This window comes from Pteropus alecto, unplaced genomic scaffold (assembly GCF_000325575.1).
Source record: "Pteropus alecto unplaced genomic scaffold, ASM32557v1 scaffold160, whole genome shotgun sequence".
NCBI lineage: Eukaryota > Metazoa > Chordata > Mammalia > Chiroptera > Pteropodidae > Pteropus > Pteropus alecto.
The window spans coordinates 600,833-617,440 of NW_006429864.1; the positions used below are offsets into that span (position 1 = coordinate 600,833).

General features: G+C 47.7%; 1 protein-coding gene across 1 annotated transcript in view; it reads left to right on the plus strand.

Moving 5' to 3' along the window:
* Nucleotides 1-5: 5 nt before the first annotated feature.
* Nucleotides 6-16,608, plus strand: part of SIN3B (SIN3 transcription regulator family member B) — a gene marked incomplete at its 5' end in the record, with an annotated part of 36,850 nt that continues 20,247 nt past the window's right edge. Inside the window, 4 exons of the mRNA XM_025044318.1 lie at nucleotides 6-289; nucleotides 1,245-1,398; nucleotides 7,533-7,733; nucleotides 12,018-12,161. Of these exons, the coding sequence (XP_024900086.1) occupies nucleotides 6-289; nucleotides 1,245-1,398; nucleotides 7,533-7,733; nucleotides 12,018-12,161 (783 nt within the window). The remainder of the gene's footprint in view (nucleotides 290-1,244; nucleotides 1,399-7,532; nucleotides 7,734-12,017; nucleotides 12,162-16,608) is intronic.

Below are 16,608 nucleotides of genomic sequence, written 5' to 3' on the forward strand. Positions count from 1 at the left end.
CCACCCGGGCCCCACCCGGCCCCTCCTCAGCCTCCCCTCTGCGCGGCCCGGGACCCCCGACCCCTCACCCAGGCTCCTCGGAGGACCTCTTGGAGGTCCCTCTCCCTGCCAGGGACCTCTGCCCCTCGTCCCCTCCGCTGACCCCGGCGCACCGGGACACCCCCCCACCTCCCTTCCCGCAGGTGGAGGACGCCCTCACCTACCTAGACCAGGTGAAAATCCGCTTCGGCAGCGACCCTGCCACTTACAACGGCTTCCTGGAGATCATGAAGGAATTCAAAAGCCAGAGGTACCCATGGGGACCCTCCCCAACCCGGGGGGCCGCCTCCGGGCTGAGGGGGGTGGGAGCCCCCCAGCTGGGTGACCTTGCACAGGTCGTCGAACCTCTCAGAGCCTCAGTTCCTTCCTCTAAAAAACGAGAGTGGAGAGTCCTCCCTTGCAGAGCTGAATTCCTGGAAGGAGGGCCAGGTATCAGGGTGAGGCGAGAGAAGCTAATCTGACCAGCAGAGTCGGAGCCTGTCTTTCTTCAGAATGTTGATTTTTAAATGAATTTTGTTCATCCAGGGCTTTTAAAAATTATTTTCCTCCAAGCTCTGCATTAAAATGTTATTTATCTTAATTGTTTGGCACCCTCTCTCCCTTAGATCTTGTCCCCAAGGTGAGTGCTGCACTAGTCTCAGGCCTGCTAGGAAGTTATGCACATAAAATGCTTAGTAAGGGACCTGGCTCTTTTGAAGGCACTTAAAACACATTAACTGTTTTCGTGGGCATAGAATCAGGAGGGTTAGAGATCCATAGAGGACCTTGCGATCATGCCCATGTTTGCCAGGAGGCTTACTGAGGCTTAGAGTGGGCCAAGGGCAGAGACAGGACTAGAACTTGGGTCCTCTGACTATTAGGTTCTCCATTGTCACAGCCCCACCATGCTGCTTCTCCTTCTGAAGAAATATGGCAGAGCTAGCTAGCCTGGTTTCCTTCCACAAGCATGATGATAAGGGTTTGGCCTTGACTGCAGCCATGAGAGACCCCATCCCTCTGTGGTTCTCTCCAGGAGGGCACAGGGAGCCTAGCCCTGGCTGCTTTGGAAGTAGAACACAGTCGGCAGAATCACTCCTGTCACATTTTAGAGTGCTTCACTATCATTGAGAAGCTGGTTACATGGCACTGTTATGGGAGTTAGGAGTAGATTTCGTTTTTAATTTGCTCCTTGAGACAGTTTTGCCTACTTGTATTCTTTGTTTCAGCATTGATACTCCTGGAGTCATCCGACGAGTCTCACAGCTGTTCCACGAACACCCTGACCTCATTGTTGGATTCAATGCTTTCCTTCCCCTCGGGTACAGAATCGACATTCCCAAGAATGGCAAGTTAAACATACAGTCGCCTCTGTCTAGCCAGGTATGCCACTGCACTGGGTCTGAGTGATCCCAGCCACAACACGGCCTGCCCTGGTACTCAGGTTGGGCAGCGCATCTCGTGTACTGCATTGCCAGAAAGCCAGTGACAATCTGGTCTTTTTCTAGACATGCTAATCGTTCCTAGCACAAATCAAAATAGATCGAAACACCTACACAGTCAGTCTCAGCTTCCCAAATTGATCCATTTGGAGGATTTAAATAAAGACTGGATGTGTTAGTGCATGTCAGGGAGCCATTCTCCTAACATAGTTTTATGTCCAGTCAAAATAACTGCATCCTTGGTGACCATGGTCTTGGCCTGAGGCTTCCTGGGAACGCACTGGATAGGCGACACTTGTACTTGGGCATGTGGTCGCTCCGATGCCACCCACAAAGTGAAGTGGTTGGAGTGCGGGTGTCAATGGCCATTTTTATTGTTGCTGTGCTGCATTTAATTGCCAGCCAGGTCATTGGCTCAGCTCAGGCTTGTGGCTTGGGTCCCTTTCTTGGTGACAGCTTGCTCCCTCCTCTGTCTGCAATCTGAAAGCCTGTTTGAGCTTTACTTTTATAAAGTCACCATTGTTTTCTCCACCTCAACCCTTTTGCCGTTCAAAGTATAAGCTTTGGTGCGGGGGAGTTGGCCAGAGCTTTGGAGGATGTTTAGCAGCGTCCTTGACTCTATCCACCATGTCCTCCCCCAGTGAAGACAGTCAAAAATGTCACCATTACCACATGTCTCCTGGAAGCAAAGTTATCCCCATTGAGAACCACTGGTCTGCGTAAACTAGCTCTCAGTGTCCTCCATCTCTGCCCTAGGGGTTTTAGTGAGAAAGGTAAAAATCTGCCACAGAAAGCATTTTGCAGGTTTCTCTGTTGGAGGAGTGCCCTGTCACTGAGGGAGTTAGTTAGATCCAGAAGGAGAACAGCAAGAGGCCTATGCAAGCAAGCTCCGCCTTCAGCATCTTGTCTTGTTAAAGCCAAAGAGTACTTCTCAGTTTTAAAAAAGGAACTTGGAAGCCTGCAGCCGCTGAATTCCAAACAACCTCCATTTCACATTTTGAATGGAGCCCCAGGATCCAGATGTGGGGCTCCTGCCTCCAAGGATAAAAGCCTCGGCAGGATTAACCTCCGGAACAATCACTTCTGGGGGAGAAAACCAGCCTCGTTGGCAGCATTGTGCACGGGGCACTTTGTGTGTTTGAAGCACCCTATAAATGCGGGGTGTCGTTCCCATTGCTTGCTATGAAAGAGCACAATCCAAGACCTGAATTGCGCTCCCCATGTGGAAATGGCCTGTCTCAATCCCTGATTAGCTGAGAGCAGAGAGTGGAGTCACTCCACTCTCCAGGGTGCTGGAACTAAACTGCACAGAGGGGGCCCTTCCTCCTCACACCCCCCAGATAGCCGTGGGGCCCCTGCTGTTCCACATACTCCAGAGAGGACTGTGGTGGAGATAACAGACCAGACCAGTCTTTTCTTCTCCTGGGTGGCTTAGGTGACAAAGGTCCATTAACTTGAGGAAAGACATGAGAGGACTTACTTAACAGCCACTTATCAGGGCTTTATAATCTCACTGCAGCCACATCTAAGGCCCCCTCCATAGCTGGAGAGGTGCATTCGGGAACATACCAGCCCACTCAGTTTCAGTCAATGCTGAGGACCTGCAGAGTTTCCAGCCCTGCTTCTCAGCAGTTCTCCATGCCTGACATAAGTGAGATGTCTTTCTGGCTTCTTGGAGTCCTTGCAGAGGCCACAATAGTCGGAGATCTTTACAGGGCTCCCCACGTGCCAATGCCCTGGTGATTTCTTTTTAATTGGTTTTTGTAGCCTCACTATTTTGAAGCACAGCTTTGTCTTTTTTTTTCATTTTTCACCTCGTCATGAATCTAGTCAACTACAGATAAGGAGGAAGTAGCTCCTAGGTGCCGAGGAAGAGAAATAAGGGTATCCCAGCCTTTGGGGAGCCCTTGATGCAGAGTTTCTGAGCCTTGGCACCATTGCCATTGGGGCTGGATCATTCTCATCGAGGTGTCCTCTGTGCTGGAGGAGGCTGAGGGGCAACACTTCTCCACATGGCACAAGTAGCATACCTTCCTTCAGTGCGACAACTTAAGAATGTCTGCAGATGTTGCCATGTGGCCCCTGTGGGGCAGAATCACCCCAGTTGAGAACACTAGTCTAAAAAGGAAGACAGACAGATGTGTACCATGACGTGGGGAACATGGCCACAGGAGAGCCAGGGGACTATGGTGAGAAGAATGTTCTTGGCTGGAGCCGCAGCCTCCAGAGTCAGTGCCATTTGGATGTGGTCATCCAGGCCTGAGTTGTTACGACACCTCCTCAGAAAGCTCCCCACTCTCTCCCCTAAGTCTTTACATTGTGCTGTTTTATATATTTCAAAATAGGAAAGTCAGGAAAATAAATTAAAAATCCACCATTCCTTGTTGATTTATCTTCCTTGGCAAACTGGGAGTCCTCCAGATCAGGCAAGACCCTCATCTGCCTGGGTCATAACTGTCACCGTTTCAGCATGGTGCCAGGCACATGATGGGGCGAGACACTGGACGTCAGTGGGTCCCATTGAGGGCAAACCCTGCCTCCTAGGAGCCATCCCTTTTCTGTTTGGGAAAACAGCCAGCTTGGACAGAGATAAAAAAATTAACTTTAGGCACAGCTCGTCCGATAAGTAGCCCTGTTGTATTCAAAGGGAGGCCTGCTGTCTTCTCTCTGGGGAGGGTCATTTGGAAGTTCAGTCAGTTCCTGGCAGGTTGTCTCTCAGTTTATGCCTAAGTCATCCATGGAGCAGGTGTAGACCACCTCCTCTGCACCAGGCCCTCGGAGTGCTTACACGGTCTAGGTAGGGACTCGTGAGATGCAGATGAACAGCTATGAAATATTCGAGGGAGTTCAGCACTGCAAGCAAAAGACAGCAGGGGCAGGGCTTGAGGGGAACGGGAGCCATGCCTGTGTCTGGGGGGAAGGGGTCTTCCTGGTGGTGGGAGTAAAGGCCTGAGGTGGGAATGAGTGAGTGTGCTTGAGGAACAGCCAGTGGAGTCAGGACATGAAGAGGAGAGGGTGAGAAAGAGAACCAGGAGTGTGGGAAGTTGGAGAGTTCTGGAAAGGCCACTCTGGCTGCTGTGACGGCAGTAGACTGAGAGGCAGAGAGGATCTGTGAGGCAGGGAGGGGCTCCCTGTGATCCAGACAGTACGATGATGGTACAGACTGGGGTTGGGATGTCCGTGACAGTGAGAAGTCCGGGTGATCCAGGATGCCTGCGCCTCTGGGTGAAGGTTGCTGTCCCGCAGAGATGACAAGTCTAAAGAGGAGTGGGGGGGGTGCTGCTCCGTCCTTGGAATGTGATTTTTGATGAAGCATCTTAAATATTAAGGCGGGGCTGTGTGTAGACAGTCAGATGGACGAGTCAGCCATGAGGGGTGGCTTATCAGCATCTAGGAAACATTTCTAACTTCCTGGACTAGGGCAAGCAAAGAAGAAAAAGACCAAATGTTCTAGAAGGTTCAGAGCAGAGATTTGGCAGACTATGGTCTATGGGCCAAAGCCAGCTTGTTTTTGTATGGCTTGTGTTTTTAACATTTCCCTAAGAGTACAGTAAAAATTTTTAATTGTAATTTTCGTATAAAATTCATCGTCATAACCATTTTATAGTGTCCAATTCAGGGGTTTTTAGTATATTCACAGTATCACACAACTGCCACCAATTCCAGAACGTGTCTATCACCCCAAAAAGAAACTGTACCCCTGATTCTCCCCTGACGGCCGCTATTCACATTCTGTCTCTGTAGAGTTGCCTCTTCTGGACATTTCATGTAAATGGAATCATACACTATATAATCTTTTGTGTCTGGCTTTCTTCAGTCAGCATGATGTTTTTGAGGTTCATTTATATTGTATCAGAGCTTCCATGAATCAGAATACCATTCTTCTTTATGGCCAAAAGTATTCCACTGTGTGGATGGACCACATTTTGTGCATCCATTCATCGGCTGATGGACACTTGGGTGGTTTCCACCGTTTGGCAATTGTGACTAGTGCCACAATGAACATGTGTATACAAGGATTTGTTTGAACATCTGTTTTCAGTTATTTGGGGTCGATATCTGGGAGTAGAATTGCTGGTTCACATGATAACTGTTTAACTTATTAAAGACCCACCAGACTGTTTCATAGGGGATGTGCCATTATGGTCTGACCCATTTTGTGAAGCCCTGGTCTCTAGGGATGGTTCTCTGTCTTGTTACAGTGACTCACTACAGGGGTTTGTAACAGGCATGTGGTGCCTGAAAATGGCCCGTTAGAGTGATTGTGAGCACAGCCTCCTCTGAAGCAAACTCTAACCCCAGGGCTACTTCCTCCCCCTGCTCCTTCTAGCTCTTTCCACCCTTCCAGGCAATCAGGAAGAGCATCTCTAGAGTATCTTAGAATGAATTCCACTGCCAGGGAGAAATGGCATTTAGAATTGTGACTGCTCTGGATCTGCTGTCTCTCTACTTTCCTCAGCTCAGACTTCTAGATTGCCTCTACAGCTACTGTTATGGATTGAACTTGTCCCCCTCAAATTCTTACATTGATGTCCTAACTCTCGTTGTATTAGAATGTGACTGTATTTGGAGATAGGGTCTTTACAGAGGTAATTAAGGTAAAATAAGGCCCTCAGGGTAACCCCTAATTTAGTCTAACTGGTGTCCTTATAAGAAGAGGAAATTTGGACACACAGAGAGACCCAGGGATGTGTGTACATGGATGACCGTGTGAGGACACCGCAAGAAGGCGGCCATCTGGGAGAAACCAACCTTGCCAACACCTTGATCTTGGACTCCAGGCTCCTGAACTGTGAGGAAATAAGTTTATGTTGTTGAAGCCACCTGGCCAATCTTATTTTGTCGTGGCAGCCCAAGCTGGCTAATATACCCACCCTAACTATGGCCAGTGCACCTGGCTGTCCCCACCTTGCTGGAGCCTTCCGGTCAGCAGTTGGTGTAGGAGAAGTGCTGGGCACTTGGACAATGGAAACAGTAGACTCAGTTTGTTCCTTCATTGGTCACCTGCTCATCCCCAACATTGGAGAAAGCCCACTCTGTTCCAAGCTCTGTTGCAGGCAACAGGGACACAGCCACGAACAAAGTAAGAATCTCTGCCCTCATAGTGTTTTCCATCTGGTCAGGGTGGACAGACAACAAAATAAGTACGTGTAGGAAGGTGATGCGTGCCATGGAGTAAAACAAGGAAGAGGCTCGGAGTGCTGGGAAACGATGGCATTTTAGTTTGACATAGGATGATTCCAGAAGACTTCTCGAGACCCAGCCCCCACATGCTGGGGGCCTGCACGATACTGAGGGTCACTCCTGATGACCCAGCCATGGTCAGTGGTAGAGAGAAGCGGTCATCAAAACCACATGCAAAATTCCAGTTTAGAAACAAACATCACCTCTTCTGGGGAGTGGTCCTGTCCTACCACGAATTAGGATTCTGAGTGCACAGGAAAGAGACGCATGTGCCTATTTTTTACTTTTATTTGTATTGATAAAAAAAGCACACAAATAGAGGGCATGCTTGATGACTGGTCAGGGCCCATCTCAAGTGACTTGCCCTGGGCTTAGCACCAAATGTCCTGCAGACATGGGCAGCCTAGACAGCTGGCCCCCCTCACCTCCAGGGTCTCAGTTTTATACCTACTGAAAGCAGGTTCTTTTATACCTGAAATGGGCTGGCAAAAGACTTATTTTATAAAGAGCCCCAAACTCCACTCCAGAAAGGATTAAACAATCCACATTTTATACTTTTCTCCCGAACATTAATTTTTCAAAGTGTAGAGTGTGTCAGACCTTCATGTTCTCTGAATCGATTGGGAAAGGTCTGGTGGAGGCGAGTCCAGGAGACTCTCCCAGGAGCATGTCGGCCCACAGAAGGCCGAGGAGGAGCTGTCTGCATGTTCTGTGCCCGCCCCCCCATTCCTCCCTCTAGGCCCCCAGAAGTAACCTTTTTCTACATCTAATTAAAACACTTGGCTCTATGTTAGGTATTGCTTGTTCTTGTACAGACGGTGGCTGGGTCTGGCGTTTGTCACAGTCTGTTCCTGGTGTTGGGCTGACAGTAACTCTCTGTCATGTTGTCAGGAGAATTCGCACAACCACAGTGACTGTGCTGAGAACTTTAAGCAACAGCTGCTGTACAAGGAGGACAAAGCCCAGGTGCCCTTGGAGTCAGATTCTGTGGAGTTCAACAACGCTATCAGCTACGTGAACAAAATTAAGACCCGCTTTCTGGACCACCCTGAGATCTACAGGTCATTCCTGGAGATACTGCACACTTACCAGGTAAGAGGCCTCGGGTCATACTTCTCTGGCTGTTCGTGGCCAGTGGTAGAGAGAGGCAGGTGATCATCAAATGTCCAGTGCATTAGAAGCTTTCAGATTTTCTTTTTTGAATTCATGGAATCCTGTAAAAATCTGATAAGCTTTTTTTGCATTAATTTTTTTTACTACGACGAAATATACATAACATAAAACTTACCATTTTAATCATTAAGAAGTATACAATTCATGGGCATTAAGTACATCCACATTGTCATGCAGCCATCATCACCATCCATCTCCCGAACTCTTCATCTTGCAAAACTGAAACTCTGTCCCCATTAAAAATGAACTCCCCATCCCTTTCCCCTAGCCCCTGGCACCCACCATTCTGCTTTCTGTCTCCATGAATTTGACTCCTCCAGGGATCTCACATAAGTGGGATCATACAGTATTTATCCTTTTGTAACTTGGTTTATTTCATTCAGCATAATGTCTTTAAGGTTCATCCATATCGTAGCATGTGTCAGAATGTCCTTCCTTTTTTAAGGCTGAATGATATTCCATTGTGTGCATGGACCACATTTTGTTTATTCATTCATTTGTTGATGGACTCTTGGGTTGCTTCCACATTTAGGCTGCTCTCAACATGAGTGTACAAGTACCTGTTGGAGTTCCGTTTAGTTTTTATTTTAATTTACTCCTTGAGTAAATTTATACCTTGGCACTGAATAAGTACTAGGAAACACACCTCAGAAGGATTTTAAAAGAACCTAAGGGACACTCTTTTTATAAGATAATTTCGTTGTTGTTTAGGCCACACAGCTTCTTTTATTTTTGCTGATTACAGCTGGGCCCTGTGCCAGGTACTGGGGTGACAGAGATGAATGGTTGCTACTGCTTGGGAGTTCAGTCTAGAGGTGGGAGAAACTTAGAGATGATTGGGGCAGAAAAGAAGGGAAGTGCATAGAAGTATGTCAGGGTTAACTTGCCAACTGCGCGGGGGTCCAGGGAGAGAATGTTTAGGTCAAATCTTGACAAATGGGTCAGAACCATCAGGAAGACAAGTACAGATGAAAGGTAGATGCTCAGTGTTAGGAACGGCCTGCAAAGGTCCAGGGGTCAGAGCAGATAGCTGGCTTCAAGTGAATTGACAGGAAGTGTGGGCAGGCCAGTGGCAAGGGACATCTGTGTCATGCAAGGAGCTTGGATGTCATCCTCTTCCAGACATGGAGTTTCTGATGCCTTTTATTTTTCTAAGCAGAACCCACTTTTATTTTCTGCATTTCTATAAGAATTTTTTTGAGCCAAACTGACAACATATGCCAGGGAGCAAGATCTCAAATGCTCTGGAAAATAACAGTTTTGTAGCTTTTATGCTTTTGAAATTAAGGAGGAGACTAGGGAAGACTGGAGAAAGCAAGGAGGAATTGCATTACAGGATAGGTAACAAGATTATGTGCTCTCTTGAGGGTTAGTACCTCCTTCGAGGGTATTCTGGCATTTCAAAGGTGTGTTAACCAATGTGCACAAGAAGAATGGACAGGGCTGGCTTAAAACCTTTCACAAAAGAAATTATAGGCCTGGGGCGTGATGACCCACTGTGACCCGCTGAGTTAGGAATTTATGATCAGATCACTCTGTGAGGTTACTTTCCCTAGAACCCCTTTTTTTGTCCACAGTTCCCCTTTTTGGTCATAAGCAGCATCCACTTTTAAAAACAAGCCTACTGTACAACCTTGATAAGTAAAATAAAGAACTGGGATTTTTTTTAGCATAAATGTTTAATATCAGGTTGATAGCTTTTGCTTCCTGCAAACCCAGTGGAGCTGTTTTGACACAAACTTGCCTTCGGCAATGCTGGCAACGTGCGTGGCCCCATCGGACCAGTCCAACAAGTGCATGGTACTGTACGGCAGTGAGACTTGCTTCTCACAGATGAGCGGTTGCAGTGGCAGATGTGAACATCTGATCTGTGTGGGGAGGTGATATGTGGGATCATAGGGGTTTATGGGACCTTCACAGATTCCATGGGGTCATCACAGCTTAGGGGCTGGAGGGATCATCAGCAAGAAGCCTGCGTGGTATCTGTTCTGCAATGGGAATCGGGGCAGAGATGTTAGACTCATTCAAGGGCAGAGTGATGAGCCACAAACTCAGTCAGAGAAGGCTCATCGGGGAGGGTAAAGCTTGGCATCCTCCGAGAGCCTCTGGGAGTTTGGTGGAAACACAGGTGCCTGGGCTTCACCCCAGAGTTGCAACTCCTCAGGGCCAGCCCAGCATCTGCATTTTAAACAAGCTCCCTGGCAACGCTGACCGCAGGTCGTCCGTTTCTTCAGAGGAGCTAGAAATATAAATTTTCATGTGAATTATCCTGGTTTTAGAACATTGGCTTGGACTTTAAAAGACCATGAGGCCCAAAGTCAGCAGCTCTAGGTAAATTTGGCCCTGTGTTTCTGTGTTTTTATCTCTGTTGGGCTTTGGTTCAGACCTTAGCTCTGCCACCTGCCCCTTCAGAGTCCTTTCCCTCATCTCCCTGAACCCAGGTTCTAATCCGTAAAATGACTATAGCGCTGGTGGTGCTGACCCATGGGTTAAATGTGGTAAACAGAGGTCATCCACTCACAGTGCCTGCCTCTGGTCAGCCATTATCCAACTTAATACATATGTCCAGTATGTGTTTAGATAGGCACAGCCAGTTCTGCCCTGGTGTGACTCGTGACATTCATTAAAGTGATTTCGCTATGCAGGTTTGCGCAACCACAGAACTTATGAGAAAACAGAGTCAGGGCACAACACTGGGAATCTGTCAGTGCACATTTAAAAAAGATAGGCACCTACTAAAGATGGTAGCGCCATTGTACACATTAAAAGGCTAAGAATGACACAAATACTAGAGCACCTGTGGCACTTAATTCTGGAAAGACCTGAGGCTCACGTGTGGGTGTGGGAAGGTTGCAGCCTATGGGTCACTGCGAGGTGCTGGGAGGAGGGATCCTGAAATGGGACGGGTCGTAGTAACCCCTGATGGCCCAGGCAGGTGGCTCTTAACAGATGTTGAAGGGTCATGGGTGGGGGCGTGTTTTCCCACACTGCTCAAGTCAGCCTGGTGTGATTTTCTACACTCACCCAGGATTTCTCCCACATAAGCAGTCACAAAATTCACACTGCACTGAGATCATTCCTTAGTACACGTATCAAATGCTACAGATTCGCATGTTCAAAACAAGCATTAGAGCAGAACTAACAGTCTCTGAGGGAGCATTCCCAGGAAGCGCGGCCCTGAGTCAGGGTGCGCACCTGTCACATGGTCGTAGGTAGAGCCATGTTTCCCTCTGCTAGGTTGCACCTGTCTCCTTTCCACCTTACTGGAAACCACATTCCTTTCATCTTTGTCAATCTAATGAGCGAAGCGGTGCTATTTTAAGTTGTATTTCTTTAAACATCATTCAGTTCAGTCATTGTATTCATGTGTATAGATATAACTTGTGTTTATTCTCTGAACTGAGTGGTCTTCATCTATTTTTTCTTTGGCTTTCAAGTGTCCCAGTAACTTTGGCGGTGGGGGAGGCACTTATCCTTTTTCCCCTCCTAAGTAGGTGCTACGGGTGTAGGGTTGAAAACCAGCTGCCCTCAGTGTGCTGGGGCTGGGAGTGGGGGACATACCGAGGTTGGCGCTTTCCCCTTTGTAGCTGGGGGTGGGCGTGTCCTGCGTTCCGGGAGAGTCCCAGCCTTGATGCCTCTTGCTCGGTCACATCCTCAGGTATAAAGTTGACAGGGACTTATTTTTAATGTCCAGCTTGAGTTTTGCTTGTGGCTTCCGACCCAGGTCCCCTCCGGTCCTCATCTTGTTGCTTTGAGCTCCAGGTCAGGTTGTCTTCCTTCAGCCCTCAGGGACAGGATAAACAGGTCCCTTGGCATGGAAGTCACTTCCTTTTCTCTTCGCCCACTTCTCTTCAAGGCCTAGTGCTAGCTCTGTGCTCCTCTGCCCAGCAGAACATGCCCCCTTGTCCATGGGAGGGCTGGGACCAGGTCCTTCCATGACTGTGCCCCTGCCCATGTTCCTTCCACCTCCTAGGTCAGGCCTCGTCCGTGGCCAGGGCTCAGGTCGTGTGGTGGAGCAGGGTTGGGACGTAAGCACAGAGGACTGTTCTCCAGACAAGGGTGTTCGCTGCAGGGCACCCCGAGTTGTTGGCAGGGCGATAGGGCTGGGCCCCTTTCTCCTCCACAGAGGGATGCCTAAATGTCACAGCCCGGTGCCTGGTGCCTTGACTAACGACTTGTTTTCCCTTTCCCAACAATCGGCAGAAGGAGCAGCTGAGCACGAAGGGCCGGCCCTTCCGGGGCATGTCTGAAGAGGAGGTGTTCACCGAGGTGGCCAACCTCTTCCGGGGCCAGGAGGACCTGCTCTCCGAGTTCGGACAGTTCCTGCCTGAAGCCAAGCGGTCCCTGGTGAGTACAGAGTGCCCACCTGGCCTGCGGGCCACCTCAGCCGGGACCCCATGCCTCAGTGCAGGGCCAGGCCAGGATAGTCTGACCCCCAGGACATGCTGGGTTCCCCCAGGAGCCACACAGGGTACAGACACCCACAGGCCCCCAGTGCAAGTTCCTGTCACAGGCTCCACCTTCATGTCAAGCTGGAGTGGGTCCTGAAGAGGGCTTCTCTACTGACAATGCCAGATGGTGAGGGCTGGCTTGGGAGGCGGAGACAAGGGCACCTCATATTCCTCCAGGACTGCAGAGCCACCTGCCTGTAACCAGGGCTCTGAGAAGGAGGGGAGGGCCCACCACCTCCCACTCTGGAGGGACCAGGTGGGGGTGGGCTGGGACTTGGCAGTGACAGGGCGGGGGGGAGTGGGCAGAGAGCAGAGGAGGGCCCGGGGACAGGGACAGTGAGAGTGCAGACTGCTCTGTCGGTCTTTCTCCCCGTGCTGTGGCCTGAGGCCTGTGAGGCTGCCCTTTTCTGTTTCCTCTTTTTCTTTTCCACGAACATAAGGGTATTTTTAATTGAAGTGAAATTTATGTAACATAAAATTTACCATTTTAAAGTATATAATTTAGTGCCTTGTAATGCATTCACAGTGTTGTACAACCACCACCTCTGTCTAGTTCTGGAACATTGCCCTCACCCCAGAAGGAAACCCCGTCCCCATGAACAGTTGCTCCCCAGCCCCCTCCCCCAGCCCCTGACAACCACCAATCTGTTTTCTGTCTCTATGGATTTGTCTGTTCTGGACATTTCATATAAATGGAATTATACAATGTGTTTTTTGTGTGTCTGGCTTTTCTTAACATGATGTTTTAAGTTTCATTCACGTCGGAGCATGTGTCAGTGCTTCATTCCTTTTCGTGGCTGAGGAATATTCCCTTGTGTGGATGGAGCACATTCTGTTTATCCACTCATTCACTAGTAGACATTTGGGTCATTTCCACTTTTTGACAGTTGTGAGTAGTGCTGCTGTGCACATACGCGTACAGTATTTGCTTGAGTCTCTGTTTTCAGTTCCTTGGTGTCTACACCCAGGATTGGAATTGCTGTGTCATATCATAATTCTATGTTTAAATTTTGAGGAACTGCCCAACTTTTTCCCATGATGGCTGCATCATTTTATGTTCTCACTAGCAGTATTCTAGGGTTTCAGTTTCTCCACAACGCCATTCTTATATCTTCTTTGGAGAAATAGCCATTCAAGTCCTTTGCTCATTTTTTAGTTTGTCTCTCTGTTGTTGAGTTGTAAGAATTCCTTATGTTTCTGGACACTAGACCCTCATCAGATATTTTCCTTCATTTTGTAGTTCATCTTTTCACTTTCTTGTTAGTGTCCTTTGATGCATATATGTTTTAAATTTTGATCAATTCCAATTACCTATTTTTTTCTTTTGTTTTTCATGCTTTTAGTGTCAAATTTAAGAATTTTTTACCAAATCTTCTGAGGTCAGGAAGATTTCCGTCTGTGTTTTCTTCTAATAGTTTTATAGGTTTAGCTTTTATATTGAGGTCGTTTATCCATTTTGAGTTAGTATTTGTGTATGATGTGAGCTAAGGGTCTAACTTCATTCTTTTGCATGTGGAGATCCAGTTGTCCCAGCACCACTTGTTGAAGAAACTGTTCTTCTGTTCCCATTGAATGGTTGTGGCACCCTGTTGACAATTGTCCATAGTTGTATGGGTTTATTTCTGGGCTCTCCATTCTAATCTATTGATCTCCATGTCTGTTTTATGCCAGCACCAGACTGTTGATTATTGTAGCTTTATAGTAAGTTTGGAATAAGGAAGTGTGAGTCTTCCAATTTTGTTCTTGTTTTCCAAGATTGTTTTGGCTATTCAGGGCACCTTGCATTTCCATGTGAATTTGAAGATCAGTTTTTCCATTTCTGTGAGAAAGGCCTTAGGGATCTTAAAAGAGATTGAATGGCATCTGTCAACTGGGGGAATATTGCCATCTTAACAGTACTAAGCCTTCCCATTTATGAACATGCAGCATCTTTCCATTTACTTAAATCTTTTTTAATTTCTTTCAGCAATCTTTTTTAGTTTTCAGTATACATGTCTTGTACCGCCTTGGTTAAATTTATTCATAAGTATTTTATTCTTTTTGATGCTATTAGTAATGGAATTGTTCATTTCATTTTTTCAGTTGTTCATTGTTAGCATATAGAAACTACTGCTTTCTGTATGTTGGGTTTGTATTCTACAGTTTTGCTAAATCCATTCATTAGCTTATTAATAGTTTTTGTGGATTCACTAGGATTTTCTATATATCAGATCATGCCACCTGCTACTAAAGAGTTTTCCTTTCCAATTTAGATGCCTTTCCTTTTTATTTCTTTTTCTTTCTTTCCTTTCTCTTTCCTTCCTTCTTTTTTTCTTGTTTCTTCCTTTTTCTTTTTTTCTCTTTTTTTTCTTTCTTTTTTGTTCTTTTACCTAATTGCTCTGGTGGAACCCCCAGTACTGTGTTGAATAGAAGCAGTAAGGACAGGCATCCTTGTCTTGATCCTGATCGTAGAAGAAAAGCTTTCAGTCTTTCACCTTGAGTGTCCTGTGAGCTGTGGACTTTTCATAAATGCCCTTTATCAGATTGAGGAAGTTTCCTTCTTTTCGTACTTCGTTGACTTCCAATTTCTGTTTTTCTCCTCCTTCCTCTCTGCCCTTGATGACAACAACTTGGAGTGTGACCACACGAGTGGTCCTCCCTTCATGTGGTACCACCACTTCTCCTAGGTCCTGCTTCTGAATGAAGATGCAGTGGGGACAGGGCTGGGGGTCAGCAGGTCTCAAAGGGAGGAGATCAGAGGCAAAAGAAGTCTGGGTTTGGGTACCTTGAAGACTCTTGGTTCAGTCAGGTGAACTTCCAGTGCATGGACTAGGGCTTGTCCCAGGCCAGGCATCACTGTCTCCTGGACACTGAGCACTGTCCCTAAGCGGGGATGCTGCCATGAAACACTGCCTGACTGCAGGTCAGAGAAGTTGTCTGTTAGTGAGGCTGACATAAGTCCTAGAGCTGTAGCCAGTCCTTCTGACCTGCCTGGAGCCTCGGGCGTCCTCAGGGGACTGGAGGCCTGGGCAGAGCCCTCGAGCACGTAGCCTAGGCCACAGCACTTGCTCGGCTTCATCAGTGCTGCAGGCAGGCTTGAGCCTGCTGCGTCACCTCCCAGGCCTCATTCTCTTCTCTCACACAGATACCTGGCCCTCCTGCTCAGATGGGAACTCAGCAAACTGTTGTCATTTGAGTGCCTCATGCAAGGCCCAGCATGTGCTCAGTGCTCCATCTTCCTCCTCTGCTTGTCAGAGGTCTCTTTGCCTCCCTCTGCATCCCTGGTAACTCAGGCTACATCCCATCACACTCTGTGAAGCCTGTCTTGCCTTCTTATACACTTGGTAGATCGTCTTTGGGTCTCATCCTCTTGGATCTGGGTCTCCCCTCTCAGCTCTGACCACGACCTTGGCAGCTCTTTCTCTGAACTCCATCCACGCAGGGAGCTGAGTACACGGTGGCATCCCTGGCCAGCCTTCCCAGAGTCATTGCCATTAGCGCAGAGTGGTCCAGAGACATGCCCTTTCTCCACACTGTAGGGAAGCTCAAGAGAGCAGCCCTGCCTTGACAGGAGGTGGTGGGTGCAACGCCTGGAACAAGGGCTCATGATTGAACACCTGGTTCATGTCTCGTTTTGCCACCTTCTTGCTATGGAAGCCTGGCAGGTCACTCCCTCAGCCTCAGCTCTTTCATCTAGGAAGTGGCCATGGGGACATCTCCCTCTAGGCTGGTTGGAAGATTCCTTAGGGAAGTGCCTGGCCAGGGTGAGCCCGGGACTGCACTAGGGGCCTTGCCTTTGCTGAGCTGAGAGCGGAACCACCCTGGGAGATGGTATAGAGGGTAGGGAGACCCATCCGCTGGGGTTGTGAGGGCAGTGCACAGCAGACACTTAGGTAACTGATAAAACTGTCAGTCCACCCTGCTCGCCCCAATTCTTAGCATTTTTTTTTTTTTTTTGGCAAGAGCGGTCTTAGTTCCCTTAATTTTCATCTTGGTGGTGATTCTTTAAGCTCATGGTCCCTGGCAGGTTAGTGGAGCTTCTTGTCCTCTGATTGCTGTAGTCACAGCGCCCTCTAGTGGGCACAACTAGGACTTTACAAAGTTGAACATGGACAAAGCCTGCCCTAAAAAAAAAAAAAAGAGCATTTTCCTCAGAAAACTGCCTTCCCACACAGTTTCTTTAAATGGCATTTGTTGTCAGTCCAGCAAAGTGTTTTTAGTGTATATTGGATGACTAGAGCTATCATATACATTTTAAAAGATTGGATCTATTTTAAAATTATTAAAAACACCCACATACAATGTTTTATAAAGTGATCTTTATGGTCATGATCCTTTATATTGATTTTTAGATTTCTGTTAAA